General features: G+C 45.6%; 1 protein-coding gene across 2 annotated transcripts in view; it reads right to left on the bottom strand.

The window, feature by feature from the left end:
• PDK3 (pyruvate dehydrogenase kinase 3) overlaps nt 1-21,702 on the bottom strand; it is a 131,686-nt gene extending 109,984 nt beyond the window's left edge. For both annotated transcript variants that reach the window (XR_014175081.1, XM_081949271.1), the window contains exons 1-2: nt 21,614-21,702; nt 21,131-21,494 (exon numbers count right to left, since the gene is read on the bottom strand). Coding sequence is in view for 1 of the 2 variants with exons in the window: in XM_081949271.1 (XP_081805397.1) it covers nt 21,131-21,236 (106 nt within the window). In the remaining variant the exon portion in view is untranslated. The remainder of the gene's footprint in view (nt 1-21,130; nt 21,495-21,613) is intronic.
• Between the last annotated feature and the right edge of the window lie 2,751 nt (nt 21,703-24,453).

The following is a 24,453-nucleotide window of genomic DNA, read 5'->3' as shown; positions in this document are numbered from 1 at the left end:
CAGGCAGGCAGGCAGGCAGGAAGGAAGGAAGGAAGGAAGGAAGGAAGAAGGAAGGGAGGAAGGGAGGAAGGAGGGAGAGAGGGAGGGAGGAAAGGAGGGAGGGAGGGAGGGAGGGAGGAAGGAAGATACATGAAAGAAAGAAAGAAAGAAAGAAAGGAGGACTGGAGAAAGTTACGAGGGAGAGAAGTAAGTGGGATTAAAGTAGGGAAATTAAAGTAGGGATCCAATTCCTCCAAAAAATGACTAGTACAAATTTAACGAAAATTGGCACAGGGAGGAAGCCAGCATCCCAGCCATCCCTAGCGGCTGCCAGTCCCTCGAACCAAAGATCTTCAGAGGATATGCCTCAGAGAGAAAGATCCAACTCAACTAAGGAGTTGCAGATGATACTACAGTCCATGCAGGAGGCAATGGCTAAAAATCATGAAGAACTTAAAAAGGATATTAAAGAAATAAGGAGTGATACGGTAGAATTAAAGGAGAGAATGCAGAAGATGGACGATAAATTCGAGAAGTTCCAGGAACAGATCAATAAACACAAACAAAGAATAAATGTAATAGAAGGAAGGTTGGAAAAGGAGGATGAAAAAATGGAGCAGCTGAGTGCTAGGCTGATCCAGGCAAACAAGGAACTTGAGTTAACGGTCCTCGCGTTAGAATCGGAGAAAGCAGCCCAATTCCTACGGTTCCAGAACGTAAAGGAAGAAAAAGGTGAGGATTTACCAGGCACGATGGCAGACCTAATGGCAAAGGCTTTGGGAATAGAAAACGATGAGATGGCAAGTGAGATCGACGAGACGTATAGAATACAGACAAATTACGCAAAAAAGAATAATCTACCAAGAGAAGTTCATGTAAAGTTTGTTAAAAAATCAATACGTGATGAGGTGCTGAACAGAACTAGAGACGACCCGATAATTTACAACCAACGACAACTAACAGTTCTAAAACAGGTACCGAGGAGAATTAGAGAATTAAGAAGGCCCTATCAATTTTTAACATCTGTCCTGAACAAATTTGAAATCAACTTTAGATGGCTGATGCCGGAGGGCGTACTGGTAATCTGGAGAGATAGAAGATTTAGAATAGATACAATAGAACAAACAGAAGACTTTTACAATACCCTTGTTGGGCAGGAGGAGGAGTAAGACGAAGGAGAACAGGCGGGAGCAAGGAGGCAAGGATCCAGGGTACAGATAAGAAGAGAAAAGGAACCAGTGGAGATACGAAAGGAGAAAGAAGTCGTTCTAGATGAAAAAGGGGAAGAATCAAAGGAAGTGAGAGAAATAAGGGCAACAAGAAGCACACGACCCAAATACACATAGAAGTATGTCGGGAGAAATCAAGATTCTATCATTGAATATTAATGGTCTAAACTCACCCCAGAAGAGGAAAACAATATTTAATAAATTAAAACATTTGAACTACGATATAATTGCAATGCAAGAGGTCCATATGACTAAAAGACAGATCCAGATCTTAGAATGTCCTAGATTGGGTAAACTTTACGAGGCACTGGCTGACCAAAAGAAAAGAGGAATAGCATTATATGTCAAAGACACAATTCAGACTAAACTAATCTATCATGACGAGGAAGGGAGAATACTAATCGTGGAAATAATGTTAAACCAAAAAAAGGTGTCACTGGTGGTAATATATGCACCTAATGAAGGCCAGGAAAATTTCTATCACAGACTACATAGCATTATTCAAGAGATGGGAAATGAAAATGTTTGTTTACTGGGTGATTTAAATGCTATAGTTGACCCGAAACGGGACTATAAAAGTGGAAAGAAGAGAAAAGGAGCTAGGAGAACTTTGCCAAGGTCATATTTCCAAATGGCTGAAGAACTTAATCTGTTTGATGTATGGCGAGAAAGATGTCCAGAGGGTAAGCAATATACCTTCTACTTGAATAGACACGAATCCTGGTCAAGGATAGATATGGTGTGGCTGCCGATGGAGCTAATCTCAGGAGATAGATATAGAACCCAATCTATGGGCGGACCATAATCCCATGAGGATTATTTGGAAAAAACAAAAGGGCAGCTATCGTTGGTTACTCAATAGATCAATTCTAAAAGACCAGGAATATATTAAGAGTCAACCAAGAAAGAACGTTGGTCTTACCTGAACGTTTTTTTCGGGAGAGTGGAGGGAGGGGTCACTGAAGGGTTATTACAGCCTGATTGGTCCATTTGACTGAGAGAAAACTTCTTAGCCTTCGGCTTCTCCCGTTGGCTCCCAGTTTCCGCGATGTCAAGGTCAGCGTCTGCATGATGTAAGAAGACAAGGGAAAGCCGCCCAGGGCCACCCGATCCTACCCCTCCCGGACCCTGTCTATCTAACTAGGGCGGGAAAGTGACCCCTCCCTCCACTCTCCCGAAAAAAACGTTCAGGTAAGACCAACGTTCTTTTTCCAGTAGAGTGGAGGGAGGGGTCACTGAAGGGACATACCCACGCTACGTCCCAGGGAGGGGAGACTGGGTCCCAGGTGGAGGATCGGCCACCACCCGCTGGAGAACCCTCCGCCCAAAGGACGCCTCGGCCGAGGCATAAGAGTCCAGGCGGTAGTGTTTTATGAAGGGAGTAGGGGAAGCCCAGGTGGCCGCGCGACAGATGTCCTCAAAAGGTGCCCTTGTGGCCCAGGCCGCTGAGGAGGCTGCACGAGTGGAGTGAGCCGTGATCCCCGAAGGGGGGGACTTACCCGAGGCTTCGTAGGCCTCAACAATGGCCAACCTGATCCACCTCCCAATAGTTGAAGACGAGACCTTTTTACCTAAGGAGCTCGGGTGAAACGAGACAAACAGTGCCTCGGACCTACGAATGCCCTCCGTCCGTTTTAGATAAATACGGAGGGCCCTGCGTACATCCAACCGATGCCACGCCTGCTCTCTCTCCCTTGTGGGATTGGGGCAGAAATTCGGGAGGACAATTTCCTGGGCCCTATGAAACAGGGTGTTAACCTTCGGGATGAACGAAGGATCCAGGCGCAGAACCACCCTGTCCTGGTGAATCGTACAAAGGTCACTTCGTACCGAAAGGGCCCCCAATTCAGAAATACGCCTGGCCGATGTAATGGCCACTAAAAATACAACCTTCAACGAGAGGAGACGCATGTGAACCGACCTGAGCGGCTCAAAGGGAGAACCCATCAGTGCCTTCAGGACGAGGGTAAGATCCCAGGTAGGGAACCTATGAACGGGAGGTGGGCGGATGTTGGCCGCCCCTTTAAGAAACCTCTTCACCAGAGGGGAACGAGAGAGGGTAGCGGAGCCCTCTCCTCCCAATATAGTAGAAAGGGCCGCTACCTGTCGCCTAAGTGTATTATGGGACAACCCGTCCTGTAATCCTTTTTGGAGAAACTCTAAAACATCCGGAACTAGCTGGATCCACCCCCCTGGGGCTACACCACTTCGCGAATGCCGACCAAGTGGCGTTATAGATTCTAATTGTGGACGGTCTCCTAGCTGCCTCCAAGGTAGCTATGACCCCTGATGACAACTTCCTCCCCCTCAGTAATCCCCTTTCAAGAGCCACGCGGTCAGATGCAACCACTGCGGCTCTGGGTGAACTAAGACCCCCTGACACAGGACTACCTCCTCTGGCAGAATCCTCCAGGGATCTGTGACCGAGAGCTGGACCAGGTCCACGAACCACGGTCTTCTCGGCCAATACGGGGCTAGTAGGATGACGTAAGCCCTCTCTGTGACTACCTTCCGAATGGTTCTGGGAATGAGGGGAAGGGGGGGGAAGGCGTAGAGGAGACCCGGAGGCCACTGAGTTCTGAGAGCATCCGCTCCTTCTGCTGCTGGAGTCTTGAATCTGGTGAAAAACCTCGGCAGCTGTGCGTTGCCGGGGGAGGCAAACAGGTCTACAAGGGGGTTGCCGAATTTGAGGCAAATCTTTCGAAACAACTCTGGGTCCAGCTGCCACTCGCCGTTGTCCAGAGTCGCCCGGCTCAACCAGTCTGCCTGGTGGTTGGACTCCCCCGAAATGTGTTCCGCCGTAATGGAGGCCAAATGTCTCTCCGCCCATAGGCCTAATGTCTGCGCCTCCCGCCACAGGGCTCGGGAGTGAGTCCCCCCTTGCCGGTTGACATGAGCTTTCGTCGCTACATTGTCCGTAAGCAGGAGGACGTGTCGCCCCTGCAGCTGGTGGTGGAAAGTCCGGAGGGCCAGTCTCGCAGCCTTGAGTTCGAGCCAATTTATATTGTGTCTGAGGTCCAAGGCAGTCCAACGTCCCTGGGCCATGTCGGACCCCATCACGGCCCCCCAGCCGTAAAGGCTCGCGTCCGTTGTGACTTGTACTCTCTCCGGCTCCCAAATAGAGGCCCCCCGTCGCAATGCTGGGGACATCCACCACCTGAGCGAGCATCTCACTTCTGGCGTTAAGCGAAGCGGTCGTAGAGAGTTGCTCAACATTCTCCTTTGGGCTGGTATCAAGGCCCACTGGAGGGGACGCAGATGTAGACGGGCCCAGGGGACTACCCCTATACAGGATACCATCTTCCCCAGGAGTCGGGATAAGGTCAGGGTGGAAACGGACCTTTTTGTCCTGATGGACGTGATCAATTGCGTCAGACTGGTCAGGCGATCTGGGGCCAGGCGAACCCTCCCTGCCTCGGAATCTATTACTATCCCTAGATGCAGAATCTGTCTGGATGGGGATAGATGACTCTTGGGAAAGTTTACGGAGAAACCTAGTGTCTGGAGCCATTGGATGGTCAGCTGGAGGTCTGCTTTGGCCCTGGGGAGGGACCCTGCCTGCACTAGGACGTCATCCAGGTAACACTGGAGCCTGACCGGGATGGATCTGAGGTATGCAGCCAGGGCCGCCAGGACCTTGGTGAACGTCTGAGGGGCCGAGGCCAGGCCGAATGGAAGGGCCCGGTACTGATAATGCTGGCCTTTGAGGGAGAATCTCAGGAATTGACAGTGAGCCCGGAAGATGGGGATATGAAGATAGGCCTCCGTCAGATCTACTGAGGCCATGAAATCCCCCTTCCGGATGCCCTGCAGGATTGACTTTAAGGAGGCCATCTTGAAGCGCCTGTAAACTAGATATTGATTCAGGCGCTTCAGGTCTAGGATTGCTCTCCAACCCCCCGAGGTTTTCGGGACTACAAAGAGATTTGAATAGTAGCCCCGCCCCCTCTCCGGTTCCGGAACGACCTCCACCGCTCTGATTTCCAGAAGGTGTGAGACGGCGAGGTCCATGAGACGACGACGTTCCGGATCCCGGGATGGGGAGAATGTTCTGAAGCGTCTCGGAGGGTAGGAGAGGAATTCCAGTCTTAGGCCGTGGCGAATGGTCGCTCGGACCCACCCGTCTGATGTGATCTGGTCCCACTTGTCCGCATAAAGAGTCAGACGGCCGCCTATGGGATGACTCGGGTTTGAGTCATTTCCCTCTGCGGAAGGGGCGGCCGCCCCCCCCCGCGAAAGGGCCGTTTGGATTGGGACTGGTACCTGTGGCGGTCCTGAAAACCCTGCCTGTTGTACTGTCTGTCCTGTCTGTACTGCTGGAAACGGGGCTCCTGGTCCCTGTCATAAGTCCTGAAGGAAGGCCTGCGATACGGGTGACTACGTGTTTCGGCCTTCTTGGTGGAGGTGGGCATCACCTTTTTCTTGTCTTTATTCTCCACCAAGATCGGGTCTAGAGCAGACCCGAACAGATTGGGACCCGCAAAGGGGGCAGCTATTAAATCCCATTTGGCTTTATTATCGATCTGCCAATTTCTAAGCCAAAGGAGCCGGCGTGCCGCCACAGAAGTAGCTAAGGCGCTGGAGCCGAATCGCATCGCATCCAGGGTTGCGTCGGCCGAATACTGGCAGGCCGCCATAATTTTAGTTAAATCCTGATGGATGCGATCATCCTGGATTGGGATACGATCCTGGAGTTGGCGGAGCCACATAACGGTTGTGCGATTAAAATACGAGGCGGCGGCCGCCGCCCGCATTGCCCATGCGGAAGCCTTGTAATTTTTCCGCAAGGTTAGCTCCGCCCTTTTATCCTCCGGTTTAAGCTTATCTGCGGCATCCCCCGAGACCACTGGGGAAGACGAGACCAGGGCAGCTATCGGTTGATCTATGGCCGGAAGTTGGATGGCCTGTAGGAAGGTCTTTTCCATGTTATAAGCCCGCCTGTCATTGCTGCCAGGTGGGGAAAAATTTGAAGGTCTAGCCCACTGACTGGTGGCTACCTCCAAGAACAGTGGAGGAGCAGGTATCTCCTCTTTATTAGTGGCCGTGTTTGAGAACATTACCATGTCCGGATCCCTGGGCGGGGGCACTGTGGGGTCCCCTGTGCCCACCTTGGTGGTTCTCCTAGCCTTCTTCAGTAGGGGCTTAAACATGGCCTGGATGAATAAGTTGGAAGAGGTGGGCTGATCAGTGGCCGCATCCTCTTCCTCAGAGAAACCCCAGTCGTCCTGACGACGGGCCTCCTCCCTAGAGGAGACCTCGCTCATGAGGGAAGGAGAAGAGGTTCTAGACCTGGCCCTGCTGAAAGGAGTAATCCTACTATGGCGGGAAGGTCTGTCCCTTTGAGCTATTCCCTTGGAAATGGCTGCAGAGATTAATCTTTTAAGATTCTCAGGGAGGTGTTCTAGATCCTCCTCGTCCCATTCAGAATCATATTCATGGGGGATTGAATCCCTGTGAGACCTCCTACCCCGGGAGGAGCCTGCAGAGGGGCCCTCTAATGGGTCATTTCCATCCAAACCCCCTGTCCCAGGGGAAGTTGGGGGAGGGGGTGAAGCCCCCCGACCTTCACTCCTAACTGATCTGGATGAAGAGGAAGAGGGAGAAGAAGGGCTGAATCCCCTGTTGACAGAAGGGGAATGACAAGGGGCCTCTGACCTGGGGGATCTAGATCTAGGTCTGGGATCCCTGGCCTTCTTCTTCTCTGCCCTCTCAATGGCTTTTTCAATGGCTCTGGAACGCCTAAGCTCGTCCCTTTGCATTGCCCTGGAGGGTCTATCCTCAGCAGTAGGCCTAGAGGCCCGAGGTCTGGCTTGGGCTGTGGGGCCTGACTTCTCTTCTGGAGCCTGAGCGGTCGCGGTTTGAGCGGCTTCAGAACGCGCTGCCATCGCCCCACTCACGTGCTCGGATGAAGGTAGTTGTTAAAGTCTTTGTAGCCTCTGAGCCCGGCGCTGGTGTGGGGACGCTCAGCTTGGGCCTGTATTGCCCCTTCATTAAGGCCCGTGAGTCAGGGCCCGCCACGTGTCCAAAATGGCCGCCGGCTTGATTTGCGGCTGTTTCTTCTTCAGGCGGCTGCTAAAATGGCGCGCGCGCCGCCGCTTGCCTCCCCGGCCGTTCAGACGGCCAATCGACCCAACAATTAGGAACGCAGCTCTATTTGAGTCGCCGCCGGTCTTCACGCCCGGCAAGAGCTGCTGGCGCTCCGGTCCTGTGCTCGCGCCGCCGCCGAGAGCACCGCCGACTCGGGAGAGGCGACACGGCCGAGTTAGGGGCTTGCCGGTCTTCACGCGCGGCAAAAAGGGCCGCCGGCGCTGCGGCTTGAAGCAATGGGTCGTCGGGGGAGGAGTTGGAAGCTGTAAACCCCCCCGGCACACCCGAGACTCCAGGAATCAGCCGGGAGGAGAAAAGGCCCAGAATGGCAAATAGTTATTCTTCAGTAGGGGCTTATGCGAGGAGACTGCTCTAAGCAGCTCTCCCTGCTTTCTGGGACAGAGGAAAATGTGCCTCTGGGCACAGCTTCTTCTACTCTATAATTTCTCAATTTGAAATATCCAATTGTCCAAATACTGCTCAATATAGTACTCACAATCACTGGGAACCAAACAATAGTCTGAGGACCTTCTTGACTGAGAGGAAACTGGGAGCCAACGGGAGAAGCCGAAGGCTAAGAAGTTTTCTCTCAGTCAAATGGACCAATCAGGCTGTAATAACCCTTCAGTGACCCCTCCCTCCACTCTACTGGAAAATTAAGATTCTTCTTCAAAGAAAACGGACCAGGAGACACATCCATACAAAACCTATGGGATATGACTAAGGCATTTATAACAGGGGTCACAATATCAGCCACAGCCAGGAAGAAAAAAACCGAGAATCTAAAAATAAGAGAGCTGAAAGAAAGGTATAGAAATTTAGAGAGTGAACTGCAAAAGAAACCACAGAACAGAAGTATAAAAGGAAATATGGAACTAATTAAATATGAATTGGCTATATTTGAAAAAGCAAAATTGGCACAAACTATAAAAAAAGCAAAACAAAACTTCTTCGCGAATGCAAATAAACCGGGGCGATGGCTATCCTATAGGTTGAGGAAGCAAAAACAAGAGAACTGGATCAATAAACTACAAGATGAAAAAGGCGAGATCTGCTACCAACTAGAGGAAAAGAAAAAGATTATTCAAGAGTTTTATGATCAATTATATAAAGAAAACCGAGACCATACAAAGGAAGGAATATTACAGTATTTGGAAAAGTCAGATCTGCCAAAGGTACCAGAGGAGATTAAGGACATGTTCAATGAAGACATTAAAACATCAGAGATAACCGAGGCCATACAAAGACAAAAGAATAATAAAGGTGCAGGGCCGGATGGGTTGCCAGCGGAAATTTATAAAGAATTCCAGGATATACTTTTCCCAACATTGTTGGAAGTTTACAATGCTGTGTTGAAAGAGGCGAAGACACCGTTATCATGGACGGAGGCTAACATTGTACTATTACCTAAGGCGGATACAGACCAGGTGCTTATACAAAACTACAGACCAATATCACTGCTAAATGCAGATTACAAAATCTTTGCCTCAATAATAGCAGAAAGGCTGAAAAAAATTCTTACAGCATTCATCCATACAGATCAAAACGGATTCCTCCCCAGAAGACAAATTAAAAACAATATGAGAATTATGTTGGACATTCTTGAATATTATGAAGTGCACAATGACAAACAGGTTGCACTAATCTTTCTCGATGCCCAAAAGGCATTTGATAATGTCAACTGGGAATTTTTGCACCAACAATTAGAATACATGGATTGTGGGGATAAATTTATAAACACGATCAGAGCAATTTATACAAACCAAAAAGCCAAACTAATAATCAATGGTGAACTAACACAAAGTATCGTAATCCAGAAAGGTACAAGACAAGGTTGCCCCCTGTCCCCCCTGTTGCTTATACTAACCCTAGAGGTACTAGCCAGGAATATACCTAAAGAGATACAGATAAAGGGACTAGAAATTAAAAAGGAGCAATTTAAGTTACAGGCCTTTGCGGACGATCTAGTGTTTGTGCTAGAAGATCCTATGAAGTCTGGTACGAAACTCATTGAGGAACTGACAGAGTATGGGGAAAATAGCGGGTCTAAAGATAAATATGACAAAGACCAAAATGCTGACTAAAAATATGAAATCAAAAGCAAAAGAGGAGTTAACGAAGAAATTGGGTATCCAAATTGTCAAAAAAGTTAAATATCTTGGTATACATTTATCTGCGAGGTGTGTGACCATCAAAGAAGACAATTATACCAATCTGATTAATAAAACTAAGAAGGATCTAGAAAGATGGAAAAACCTACAACTGTCCCTGATGGGCAGGATTGCAGTTATAAAAATGAATATATTACCAAAATTTCTTTTCCTATTTCAGAATATACCCATTAAATTAGAAAAAGGTGTCTTCAAAGATTTGAATCAATTGGGTTCGAAATTTATCTGGCAGGGAAGAAAACCAAGAATAAAACTTAAGGCTATGCAAGACACTAAGGAAAAGGGAGGATTTGGCGTACCAGATTGGGAAGTCTATTATACTGCGGCCATATTAACATGGCTAAGGGAATGGATAATGCTGAAAAATAAAAGACTACTCAAATTGGAAGGTCATGACCTCCAAGCAGGCTAGCATGCCTTCCTCTGGTATGAAAAAGGATCTGCACACAAATATTTTAGTAGATATTACATTAGACAATCTCTGTTAATAATATGGAACAAAATTAAACATGATCATTATACCAAAATACCTATTTGGCTATCTACGATGGAAGCATATATACACCCAAATTTAATTAATGTGGAAAATATAGTCACATATAAAGAGCTATTGAACAGGCAGGGGGAGATCAAAACCAGATCAGAATTGACATCACAAGGAATACAAGTAGAATGGTGGTCTTATTTACAGATACAATCAAGGTATGCACAGGATAGGAAGAATGAAGGTATTGCCAAAGGCTACACAATATTAGATAAACTGTTGATGCAGACAGAAAACAGACTGATCAAAGTGCTGTATAGGTTTTTGTTGGAACATAAACTAGAGGAAGAACATGTCAAAGAAACCATGGTCGCCTGGGCGAAAAATTTCGGTTACAATGTGGAATTGGCTAAGTGGGAAAAACTTTGGATACTTAATCAGAAATTAACATTGGCTACGGCGTATAAAGAAAACCTTTACAAGATGTTCTATAGATGGCATCTCCCGCCAGCACGGCTTTCTAAAATGTTCAAAAATCTGGCCTCAAATTGTTGGAAGTGTAAAAAAACACCAGGCACTTTCTACCATATGTGGTGGACATGCAATGAGGCAAAAAAATATTGGAAAATGATTCAATCATGGTTAGAACAAATGGTGGGAGAACAAATTATGTTTAAACCAGAAACTTTTCTCCTAGGCATAATACCGGAGGGGTTTAAGAAAGATACACTCTATCTAATTATACATATACTGACTGCAGCGCGCATAACCTATGCACAGCATTGGAAAAAAGAAAATACACCATCAGAGCTAGATATAATCAGAAAAGTGTTGGCCTGTGCAGAAGCAGATAGGCTCACTTTGGAACTTAAAAATAAAGGGGAATCAGAATATTTTGAGGTATGGAATAGATTTTATGATTGGTATAAGTTAAGATGACAAGACTGGAACAAGTGTATATATTGTGATCGAACAGAAGGACAGACAATGTATAAAGTAGAATAACTGTTAATGGTTGAAACTAGCTGTACATAATGTGAATATATGATCACCCCGACTCCGTGGCATTGCATTGTTTTAAATGTAAAAACAATAAAAATATATATTAAAAAAAAGAAAAAAAAGAAGCAGCCCCGTTGAAGGGCCTCCGTCTGCCACCATCTGAGAGTTCATACCACCTTTGGAGGGAGACATGCCACTCTCCTGGAGTTGTTGGCCTTGCATCTTTGGATCAGCAAAAGGAACCACCGGAGTTCCCGTTTATGCAGACGTGCCCATGGTACCACCGAAATGCATGACACTAATTTCCCCAGCAATTGGAAGAGAGAGAGACGATGGACGCTGACCTCGCCGCACAGATGGTTCTCATGAGGGATCTGATGCTGTCCACCCTTTCCCACGTGAGGGAGACCTTGCAGTTCCTGGAGTCGATCACCGTGCTGAGATGTCGGATTCTGCAGGTTGGGGTCAGGTGGGTCTGAACCCATGGTGTTGGAGGACTCGGATGGTGATGTCGAGATCCCTCTGAGCCTGCCCCCTGGACGACGAGTGGATGAGGATGTCATCCAGGTAGCATTCTAGTCTTACTGGGAGAGATTGGAGGTACGCAGCGATCTAGAAGTTTGGTGAATGTTCTCAGGGCTGACGAGAGGCCGAAGGGGAGGACCCTGTACTGGAAGTGTTGGTTGGCAAACTGGAACCTCAGGAACTTGCGGTGCGCTGGATGGATTTGAACATGCAGGTATGCCTCCTTCCGGTCGATGGAAGTCAGGAGGTCATCCTGCCTGATGCAGCCCAGAATGGTCTGAAGTGACTGCATCTTGAAGCGCTTGTACGCCAGATGGATGGTGAGTTTCTCGAGGTCCAGTATTGCCCTTACTCCCGCTGAGGATTTGGGGACCAGAAAGAGGGTGGAGTAGAACCCCCTGCCCTCCTGGCCTCTGGGGACCCACTCAATAGCCGCTATCTCCAGCAAATGATCTATCTCCGCCCTCATGAGTTGGAACTTGTGGGCCGATTTGGGAGTGGGACAACGGACAAAGTTCCTTGGGGCAAACGAGAGGAATTCCAGGGTCAATCCGTGATGGACAATATTCAGAATCCAAGTGTCCATCGTGGTCTCCTCCCATTGAATGGTGTAAAGTTGGAGACGACAGCCTATGGCAGCGATGGCAAACCTTTTTCAGCTCGCGTGCCATAAGTGGGGGGAGCACAGGGGGGGTCATGTGCGGGCGTGCCGCACCCATAATGCAATGCGCAAACCCAGTGCGCATGTGCGCACTAATAGGCGCTTCCCCCCCCCCATTTTTACATGCTTTTTTCGCCCTCCCCAGGCTCCAGAGGCTTTATAGGAACTTGGGGAGGGCGAAAACAGCCTCCCCCGGACGCCCTCCGGAGGCGTCAGGGAAGCCTTCGGAATACTTAAAACGACCCTCCAAGCAAACCGGAAGTGACTTCTGGTTTGCTCGGAGGATCGTTTTGAGCGCTGCGAAGGCTTCAGGGACCGTCCGGAGGCTTCCCTGACGCCTCTGGAGGGCATCCGGGGGAGGCTGTTTTCGCCCTCCCCAGGCTCCTATAAAGCCTCTGGCGCCTGGGGAGGGCGAAAAATGGCTTTAAAAAGGGTGAACTCAGCTGGCCAGCACGCGCATGCGCACAGGCCAGCTGACAGGGCAGTGCCTCTCGTGCCCTGACAAATGGCTCCGCGTGCCACCTGTGGCACGCGTGCCATAGATTCGCCATCACTGGCCTATGGGAAGGGGCCGGTGTCGGTCACTTTGACTTCCGAAAGGGGCGGTTGGAATACTCCCCATGGAAGGGTCTACAGCTGCCCTGCTGCCTGTTCTTGTCCCTATAGGAGGATCTGTCTTGGGGACGGTCCTGAGGTTGGGAGTAAGGTTGACTAAATCCTCCAGAAGAGGTAGAGGGCTGTGTGCTCCGAAAAGGCTGCTCCGAAAGGACTGGCCCTTACGGTCCGGTTTTTTGGTGACCGCAGGTAAGATCTTACGTTTATCCTTGGATTCAATTAAGACTGAATCCAGGGCCTCCCCGAACAGCTTCCCCCCTTTGAAAGGAGCAGAAGCGAGCTTCCACTTCACTTTCATGTCTGCCTGCCAGTGGTGAAACCACAACAGGCAGCGTGAGGTCACATTGGAGGCGAGGGCTCTGGATGAAAATTTTGTGGCATTAAGCGAGGCGTCGGCCGAGTACTCGCCGGCAGCTATGATTTTATTGACATCCTGCCACGCTCTGGCGTCCCCTGCTGGTAGGCTGGACAGCAGCTTGCGGAGCCAGAACAGCGCTGCCCTGCTAAAGTACGAGGAAGAAGCGGGAGTCCTCATGGCCCATGCAGTGGCCAGGTGAGTTTAATGAGAGGCCTTCTCCACCCTCTTGTCCTCCGCCTTTAAGCCTTCCAGCAGGTCAGCTGGAAGTACCAAATTAGAAGTTAGAGAGACAATAGGATCATCCACTTGAGGAAGCTTCAAGAGATCCTCAAGGCTACTCTCCATGGTATATAGTTTCTTATCTATCCCACTGGGATTAGCCATAGATCCTGGCTGGGCCCATTGGTGCTGTATAATATCAAGGAACAGCTGTGGAGCTGGAACCAGATCCTGGGGAGGGGGAGTTTCCTTAAAAAGCCCCGCTCCTGGATCTTGGGGTCCAATGGTATCCTTGGAACTCTGATCAGAGGAGGTCTTATCTGCCTGAGCTGGGAGATCCATTTGGGTGGCAGAGGCCCTGGCCTTGGTAAGGATAGCCCTAAACATGGAGGGCCTGAATAAGCCTGAGAATGCAGGCGTGTCAGGTATGGGATTCTCGTACTCTGAGAGATCCGGAGCATCCTGCTCCGCCTCCTCCCCCTCGGACACCTCACTGACCCCAGTAGGAGTCGGAGAGGCCTCCCTAGCCAGTGGATCCCGAGATCCTACAGTTCAGCCCCTGCTAGGATTCACCATGGAAATGGGCAATTTAGAGGCTAACTGCTGGATGCCATCCGCAATCCCCTGGGAAATCGCATGTGCGACCACATCCTGCATTTCTTTTGACAGCTGAGGCTCCTGAGCCCTGGGCAGGCTTAAGCCGGCCTCAGAAGGGGGCAGGGAGTCCTCCTCTATGATGGAACCCATATCATTAAGGCAGTGCTTCTCAAATAGTGGGGCGGGCCCCCCAGGGGGGGCGCGAGGCTCCGTAAAGGGGGGCTCAGCTCAAATTATTTTATATATTTTTGTTTTGCAGGTTAAAGTTTTTTTTAATATTGTGTTCCTTTAAATCCTGTGCTCCTTTAAATCTTTTCTGCTACAGTTAATAAAGCTATTCTTTGTTGTAAATTGATCCACATTTCTTTCTTTTTTTATTTTCTTATACGTTAATAAGGATACAGTGTTATGCAGAGGTGTACTTATAACAATTTTATAGATAAATGATACTATTTACAGTCACGCGGGGGGCACGAAATGTTTTCTTCTTCCTAGGGGGGGCATGACAGAAAATAATTGAGAAGCACTGCATTAAGGGAATCCCCAGCCAGGGAAGGGCAGGGGGACCCCAGAGATGTCCTAGAGGGATTGGGCGAAAAACCAAAATCCTGATCAGCTGCCAGAGAAGGGGACCTCTCTCACTGGGGAGTGGGAAGGGAAGGACCAGCCCCATCCTTCCTGGGCGGAGGGAGAGCTGCCGTCTGTTGCTGTGCTGATTGAGCCTTTTGAAATTGTATTTCAAGGGCCTTTTGACGCCTCTCAGCCATTTTTTCAGCAGTTTTGGAAACCTTTTTAGTCTTGGGGCGTTTCCCTTTTGCCGGCACCCAGCCCCTTCACCCTTAGCAGCAGGATTGGGCCTGCTGCGCTTACTGGGAGTCCACTTCAGCTTCCACGATACTGGCCATGATGAGAGGCACAGATGTAGGAGTAGCCATGATGGTTTGCAGGAACAGCGGAGTTGCGGGCAGAAGCAGTGGGAAGGCTTCTAGGCGTTGCTAACTTCCCAGCACAAGGCAGAGGCACGAGAAAATGGAGCCAGTAGAATTAATCAGGGCGCTTGCAGATCCGCGCAACTTTGAGAATCAGGGAATGGCCTGGCAATAGCCAAAATCCTGTGGCCGCCTGACAAGAGTCCAGAGGAGGGGGAGGCATCTGGAGACTCAGAACGAGGCCCGATGATTAACAACCCCTCCAGCAGCGATCTGCAGTTGAAACAGGCTGCAGCGGCAAGAATAAAGTGCGCCAATTTTTTTATTTCAAAATGGTGCTGCGCGCCTGGAGCGGCACCGGGAAACTGTCTGAGGAGCCTAATGCTCCTCTTTGACTGCCTACCTGTCCCCAAGAGCTCACTAGCAGCCGCTAAGTGAGCCCCCCACAGTGCAGCTGTAATCGCGGCGAGAGCCAGCCACGCTCCAGACAGCCTGTTTCACGCGTTAAATGGCGAGTTGCTTGAATAGAATGGCAGCCAAAACAACAAAGGTACAGAAATTAGTCTAACTAACACAAGAAAAAAATAATAAGGGTACACTACACTAGCTAGGAGAGTCCAACCTGCTGCTTAAGGACTGGAACTCCCCCAAAAGCATCCTGTAGGGCGACTGAGTTTTTAAAAACTGAGCCTCTCATGGGAGCAAGAGGCGTGGCTACACGAACTTTAAACTCAGTCCTTGGGCAGAAAGCTGAAGTTAATCCGTACTTGGACACTCCAAGCAGCGGCTAGGAGATGATTTGGGTTTTAGATATCCAATGATAGAGCCAATGTTCTTCTTTTATGACATGTTGCACACCTGTTTCCTTAGACTATCCCTAGCTATTTCTTCAGCATTTTATATGTTCTTCATATAATTAGCCTAGTATAAATAAGGGCACTACCTACAGCTAGTCTTTGCCTTACAATCACAATAGAGCCTGGAATTTTGGATGTAAGCTGTTGCAGTTATTAAGCAGATCACCATGTGACATGACTTGATTTTGCAACCATTTTACAATGGCTGTTAAGCAAGTCACCTTGGCTGTTAAGTGAATCATATGGTTGTTAAATGAAGAAAAAAAGCAAAAAAAACCACCCCACATTGCAAATCATGATCATATGACCACAGGATACTGCAACTGGTCATAAATGTGAGCCTGCTGTCAAGCACCTGAAATGCAATCACATGAGTGTGGGAGTGATGGTGCAGCAGTTGCAACTTCAAGGAGAGATCATAGATACACAGTACACAGACTTTTTTGAAGTCTGTTGTAACTTCAAACAGTCATTAAGTTACCAGTTGTTAAGCAAGGAATAACTTATTAGGGCAACAAATGGTAGATATATATGTCTGTCCCATGAAAATATGTCTGTCCCATGAAAATAGCGACAGGCAGAATTCTGAGGATCATTCTTAAGTCCCCTTGTTCAGTGCTGCCATACATTTGAACAGTAACTGAAAAAGTACCGGGAACCATAACCTGAGATGCCCTGTAACGTACTGTCAATAAGCAAGATAATAAAAGCATAACGTTATTACTCTTATCAAAAATAGAACTACAACCCAAGTCTGCCATCCATATCAAAGGAGGAAAGGAATAGAACATTATTAATCAACTTATAAAATATGGATCAAATGGATATCTCATGGAGATGGTTCCATAAGATGTGGGCTGTTAATAAAGAGGCAGTCTCCTACTTTCATCATGGGATAAATGGGACCTTAGGATAAATACACAGAACAGGCAAAAACTGTACAGGATAGATTAGCATGCAAATTCAGAGCTGCTATCTTGTGTGTTAGCCATCATAGAAAGCCAGACAAATATCAGGTTTGAAAGGTTTTCTTGCTGTTTTGTAAACTTTCTAATAATAGCTGAGCTTTCAATGAATAATTAGCTACAGAGCACTTAAGACTTAAAACACAGGTGTCAAACTCAATCACATCAGGGGTTGGATTGTGACATATCATTTTTGCCTTTGCGGAGCCAGGGGGGGTATGGCCTGCATATGACGCATCTGGCCCATGGGTCACCAGTTTGACAGGCCTGACTTAGAAAATACAAGTAGTCTGTACTTCTTTTTATAATACAGATTGTACAGCTACTGAGTTGAGTATAGTTTTATAAATTAATACTGATACCTTCAGTTTGTTCTGGAACTGTAATAGCTAATACAGTGATGAAAGCACAAGTGTAAAATAGCTATTTGTTAATAATCAAGGTGATATATTTTGTATCAATTGGAGTTTCCAGGTCATTTTGAAGGACAGGCCTATGTCAAGCATTTGCAGTAGCCTAAATGTGAACTGAAGACTCACTATCATGAGGGTATCCAAATTCACAACTGCCATGTATACCAGAAAGGCAAAGGCACCCTAGGTCATGGCTTCCTCCAATTGCTTAGCAGAGGCCATGACTCCAAGATGATCCCTGTGAATGAACTAAAATAATGCTCTTTTAGAAGTACAACCCCATCCAGTATTAACTTCAGGATTTGAATCCAATCAAATCAATTACCTAAAACAGAAACTATTTCTGGGATTTAATTTTAGCTTGTCAGGCTCTATTAACTGCTATATCAAATTTATTTAAAATTTACACAAAAGATAGTAGTCACCAACCAGATGATTATGAATTTATCTATATGCTACTAAAACTGTCTGTTTCTAACCTTCAATTTGGCAAAATGCATCACAGAGCAACAGTTTTTCCAACAAGATACTTCAAATAGGTTAACTTAAATACTGTATCTGAAATCCAGGATCCATCACTGCTGTGGGGCTGAAATTTGGCAAAGTTGTGGCAGCTTCAGGGCTGCTATGATCAGCCATAGTTATGTGATCATTTCTAATGCTTCCTGACAGTTTTTCCACAAGGAAAGTCAATGGAAGTTGGAAGTCCCAGGCCAGTAGGGAGGTAGATGTATGATGATGCAAAGGAGGCACAGGTAGGATAAGAGCTGCATAAGTGGCAGGTAAGTAAATAGTTCTGAAAGGATGACCCAATGGATCATGGGTTACCTAGTATTCTCTAACAAATGAAAGAGCTGTGAATTTTGCTACGTGTCTCATTTGACAACCAAGAATGTTTCTTACCAATTGTGACCATAAAACCAATAGGCAAGAGCAATAAACTGACATACATAATTTGTTCATTATTTATCATTCAGAAGGACTAGTGGCATTTGGATTCCAAAGCAAAAAGATAACTTTTGAGCACATAATGGGTGCTTATGTAGCACCTATTTGCAACTCCTTGAAAAAGCAGCTTCTTTTCCAAGGATCATGAAACTGCCCTCAGCACCAGCAAGCTATTCCAGGAAGTCATGCTTGGCTTAAAGAGTTGTAGACAGGTAGTGCACACATTTTTGACTTTGAATCCTGCACAGGCTTATCACTAAAGAATATTTTTTTAAAACTCAAATGAGAATTAGGCTTCAATTCTGATCATGTGATATTTGTACACGTATAGTGAATAGCTGCAGGCATTTACTAAATATCTATGCCATTCATTATTTTCAACTACTTCTGTTTCCCAGATTATTTCAGCAGGTGAAGTTTTTACTAATGTAAGCCATTTAGCTTTCAGAATTTTCTACTTTTTATATTGCAATAATCACAAATCAAATTGGGATGTATTCTATAACTGAAGATCATTTTTCAATCCAAGCACAAAGAATGCAACATAGGAACAACCTGGTTCCTGTTATAAAACAGGATCTGATCTGGAAAACATTTATGAATGATTATGGTTATTATACTAATGTTTCTTTTGTTACACTTCTTTTGCAAATCAAAAAAAATGTATTCTTTAAATATATTTTATTTCATAAAATTAAATAAGACAGGTTTTTCAGTATAAACAATATGAACTGAATACTTTTCAGAACTTTTCAGTAGTTCTGACTGGTACTTTTTGCAGAGGTTTCATTGTTGATGGCACTACTAAATACAAAAATATTTTTAAAATAAATGTACAAAAAATAATACTTATATTAGCCAATTTAGTACTTTTTCATCCTTTACAAAAACAAAAAAACCTTCACATTCAGTAGAATGTAGCTGGTTAATAATTAATGTAATCTTTACATTTGGATTAAATCAGCGCTAGACACTTGGAGTTTAAAGCCTTTCCAAATAGCTCTACTTTTACTTATATGCACTCAATTTAGATAATAAAAGTGTTTAAGTTTCTGATTTGCAAGAATTCTGAATACAGAAATGAATATTAATGTATTATATGATTTAGCTATTTTGTTGTTTCTATCACAAAAGTATTGTAACCTCTTAAAAGATTAATTTATTATTGCTCAACATTTTGCATAAAATATATTTATGTGCTGCCTTTATTATTTTTATAAATAACCTAAGACAGTGAACATACCCAATGCTCCCTCTTCCTATTTTCCCCACAACCACCTTGTGAGGTGAGTTGGTCTTGGAGAGTGATTAGCCTAAGGTCACCCAGCTGGTTTTAATGCGTAATGCAGGAATAATACATACAACACTCTGGTTTGTAGCCTAGTACTTTAACCACTAGACTAAACTGATGCTGACAAGAACTATGGAACAAAACATGTAAGAATTATATTTAAGCCAAGGGTTTCCAATGTTTTTGTGCAAAGGATGTTTGAGAATCTGGTGATCCCCTTCTGAGAAAGATGTATTTAAATACATAAAATAAAATAGTGAAAATAAAGTTGTAAATATTGTTCTCATCTAAATTCTTGGTCCACTGATCAGTCCATGTTATAGTGACTCTGGGACATGGACATTCTTAAATCAATATATGGGAAATATGAATATAGGCATAAAATAGGATTCTTTATAAATTATTAACACAGTGACACCGTAAATTATAGAGAAACAGATAAATTTATGAAATCACATCACCTGCGTATTTTAAGGCAAAACAAATTCTTTCCATTTTTGTTCTGTTTAAAACATCTGAATGGTAATCAATACAAGTAATTCTTGAATTGTACTTCACAGATATAAATCAATTTAATGTTCTGTTTTAAATATCCAGTGCAAATAATTATCCTTAATCATTTCAGTCATACTTCAATAAGGGTATTTCAATTCTAAGGCTGCAAAGATGAATATAAATGTGCAAAATTCCAATCAGCTTTTACCAGCTTCAAAGCTGGTAAAAGACTGAGGACTTTTTTGCAGTGTGGAAGAAATGCAACAATAAGAAGCCGGAATGGCCAAGGAACTGATATTTGAAAAAGACATACAGCATTGCACAAAGCAAATTCATTTCTGCACATTATATCAAAATACAATGTAATCTTCATGTAAGTCAAATAGGTTCAAATTAGTTGAAATCAGGCTGCTATGTTCTCACTTTGAAACCACAAATAAAGGATTCAAATAATTCTTCAAACAAGAATTGTCCTGAAAGCCAATCCATTTTTGTTTCTCCTGAATTCTGTTCATATTGTACTCAAACTGCCTTTGATTTACAAATTTCCTCAAATGAACTGCTATACTGCAACTCAAGTACTGTAGGGTGAGAACACAAATGTAACATTGCATACACTGAATCACCAAACTCGCATATAAGATTCATGATTGAAGACTCTTCCATAACTAGCACAATATTGAAAATTCAAGTAGCACTAACTGTAATCTGGTCTTTGCAGGTCTGAGTAAAAGTATAATTGATTGCCTACTTTGGACAGTGTAGCACTGAACTTGAAAAAGCTGTTCCATACTGGAAGAAAAAAAGATTTAAGAAACTAAAATTCAATAACGAATAGGCTCATGAAATAGTTTGATGCATAGTGCTGGCTAAGTAAAGCAATATTTGCTTTTATTTTCAGTTCACTCTCTGAACAAGAGACCTATGGAAAAATTGAAGCAGTTTTTGATGTATAAGATCTGGGAGTTCTTACACACTCTTTGTAGCAGGAAAAAAACCATTTGTTGAGCTTCTGTTTTCCTGTAGCAGGTTTCAAACTACCTTCTAAATTCCCAAACTAATATTCTACTCATTCAGTTATGTCACCTTAGACCCTACCCACGCTAGATGCCGTGCTCCACTGCCTTGTCTCCAGCCCCTACCTAACATTGATTACGTCACACACAGGAGAGTGGGTACGCTAGAGTGAGTACGCTAGAGATCTTTCTCTCACGTCAGACTGAAACAAAAATCTTAGCTGGGCGGAGAGAAGATGGTAGAACGTACGCGGCACTGCGACCGCACAGGTGCCGTTTAATAACTCACCGAAGTCCAGGAACTGCTTAATAGAGAGCGGCGACGGGGAAAAGCGAGAGTAGTATTCGATTTGTTTGGGAATGGGGCTTTTTAGAAGCGCCCCACATAGCCGCATGATTTCTTATTGGAGTTGAAGCGCGTAAGGTTCGCGGTTATGCCAGGCCGCCACCACGACGGACGTCGACAAGGCCCTGGTCCAACCGGCGACCCGCGCGGGGAGGCTCACGCAGATTAACAGCGCGAGAAGAGGGCGGGAAGACGCTCGCAACTGTCACAACGGCTTAATAGCTCCCCAGGGCCACTCGAACGCGCTGAAGAGGCATCAACAACAGTTGCTATTGCCGCCGCTACGCTCTCCGCGCCAAATCGTAATCTACAAGAGAAAGCGAGAGGACGTATTATACCTCCCCACCTCCACGCCCCATTCCCTTAGCTGCTCAGCCCGCCCCGTCATCGCCGGCTATTTAAGAAACGCCTGCCCTCTTTGCTTACCCAGTCTTCTGACTGGATAATAAAAAGCCAACATCCTCCGGCCCTCTTGCTTTCCTGAATGCCCGCCCACCTACCTAAGTACCGCCTACTATCACCATGACACCCAAGAGAAAGCGCAAGCGCATACTCAAATGATAGTGTATTGGGCCTCTAATCGGATTTGAAGGTGAAGATGAAATATTCGTATGCTCGGAACTGACATGCAAATAAACCCATGTTCTTTTGATTTTTAGTTGAAGCCCTTCTCCCGTTTTCTCTGTCTTCAGAGGCCTTTCCTTGTGTTGAAAGAAATGTCCTTCTGGGTTCGGCTGCAAGTGGGAAAAAAGACACTGGAGACATGGAGGCTGCTTGGAAAGATGGTTTTAATGGTGGATAGGACCACGTGGCCTGAGTCCTGAACAGAAAAGGTGATTACATGCTTCAATGTTGGTGGAGAAGAAGGAAAGGGAAGAGAAGAGAAGAGACTGAAGAAGGGCTTGCAGGGCTTTTTATAATCTGTTCGGCCCCACCTATCTGTTTCCTGTTCCTGTGTAAGAAATGTATTCTGATTGGTTGTCAGACTCACATGGGCTCATGCAAGGGCAACCCTCTAGGCTGAGTTTTGAATCTAGGTTTGGTTGAGTTCAGATGCCATGTGAGGAGTTGGGTAAAGGGCCAATATTATCATGCCTTAATCCCATCCCCCTGGAGCTAAAGGGGAGAACTCTTTATTATGTAAAGGGACTGGTTTGGCCACCTTAATGGCCCATTGACAAAGTGGGTGGAGGCAGGAAGCTACAGGGAGCTATTCTCAATTTAAAACATGTTTCTTCCTTTTCACATCCAGGGAAATATAATATTCTGCCTTTTCAATATTTCCTAGGATATTTCATTTTTCTGGGAGAAGGCTGGGTGATAGCTTCCTACAATCCCTCCTTTTTTTTTCAAAACATGTGAGTGGAACGCACATGTTCTTGACAAAAGATAAAAATTGGTCAGATCAGGGAGGCTTAATTTTTCTGATGGAAAGGCATTGAGAGAGACAGCAGAAGGATCCCTTCAGTGGCTCCCAGAGAGCTTTCAACCATGAAGGTCTAGCAACCAGGGCACAATTTCTGGAAAGAAATTTACAATATCCAATTTACCATGCCAATTATTTTAAGGTGTTTGATATCACTTTCTGTGAGCTTCCAGACAGGTTACAAGCAAGCAGAAGTCCCAAAATTCTTCACAGCCATGCTTTTCCTTTAAGTTACAGGCTGCCCATTTGAAAGGGATGGCTCTTGGACCTGCCCTAGTTCTTATTTTAGTGAGGCCAAATTGAGTTTAGCTAGTGGGCAATACAAGCTATTTAGTATTGTTTTTAAATTACACACAATGAGCCCAGGGACTCCTATCAGAGACCACCAGTGCAACATGTCCTGCTTTACTGGGCAGCATCATTTTTTTTTTTGAGTCACAGTCAGGGTTTGAGTTTTGAAGATCCTTTCTGCTACTCTTCAAGTGGGGGAATTGTCTGAGGGGAACTGACCTTCCCCCATGGGATTAAAAGGGAGATATCACTGCTTGGGCTTTTGTGCAAGGGCAAAAATCAACCTAGGAAAAGCTTTGTGTGGAGTTAAATCAAGGAGATAGTTTCAATCTAATTCTGAATGGGGCCTCTGTTTGTGTGTGCGTGTGTGCAGCTGCTTCTACAATACAGAAAATACAGACATTTTGGACAAACTTTCCCTCTCACTAGACAGAAATCTAAGGTGTTAACTTGCTGTGCTAGCCATTCTCAAATACAATTCTTATATGAGTACATTAAACTGATTACAATATAAATGAGACAAGGAAGAAGACTTTACAATCAATTTCCACCCTCCCCATAGTCTTTTCAGCTGTCTTCTGGGATGAAACTTTTCTTGCAAATGATCTTAAAACATTTCCTGGGTTGTTACTTTAAGGTATAGGGAAGGAAGGAAGGGAAAAAAACCTTGTCTTTACTCTGTTTCTGCTGGCCAAACAGACACAAAGTAAAGACTCCCCCCACCTTCACTTAGTTTTCTGGGCCCAACAAACTGAGCGAAGGCAATTTCTGCCAGTTTACTCTTTTCTTTCATTGAACACTTTAAAATTCTTGTCTTTTGGATTGGAGACATCTTAGTTACAATTACCTTGAGGGTGCACAAAGACTTAGGCACACATTTACACAAGGACAAGGAGAAAATAATAGGGGGGGGAGAGAACTCTCAGGTTTACACATCCTAATCATTCCCAGCACAAATCTGTTAAATGAGGGAAGGCACAAATCTTAACAAACAAACCACGTTGTTGCATAGAAGACAGAAAGAGACAGACAAGAAAAAAAGAGAAATCCCAACATTTTCCCTTTTAAGTACCTTTTATGTAGCCAAATTAGTTTTTCCTGCATCATCTTTCAGCAAAGCCCATTTTTCTATATATCTGTTTTGCTTTCCTTTTTTTTCATTCTGGCCAGGACAGGCATCTTCCTTTTCGTCCCAGGCCCCCAACAGCTCCCCTAGGGGGGTTTCCGTGGCCACCCACGAGCTACCGCTTCCCATGATCCCGCTCAGATGTGGGGCTCACTTTGTCCTAGCTGGGCTTGCCACTTCGTATTCCCCGCTTCAAATTCAAGTCCTTAGAGAACCTTTCACGCCCTATTAAAGGGACTTTTTTTCTCGCCCTTCGGAGGGACTATTCACGCCCTTCGGAGGGACTTTTCTTCGTGCCCTTCGAAGGGTCTTTTCGCATTCCTCACCGCGGGAACCTTTTTCGCACCCTTATACGCAGGGACTTTTCTAACAGTTTTCAAGTCTTGGGGAGAGACTCGGGAGGACCAGCCGCACAGCTACCCA

Source organism: Natrix helvetica (genome assembly GCF_964273705.1).
Source record: "Natrix helvetica genome assembly, chromosome: 3".
NCBI lineage: Eukaryota > Metazoa > Chordata > Lepidosauria > Squamata > Natricidae > Natrix > Natrix helvetica.
The sequence above is the reverse complement of the archived record's forward strand: the minus strand, read 5'-3'. Positions and strand labels throughout refer to the sequence as shown.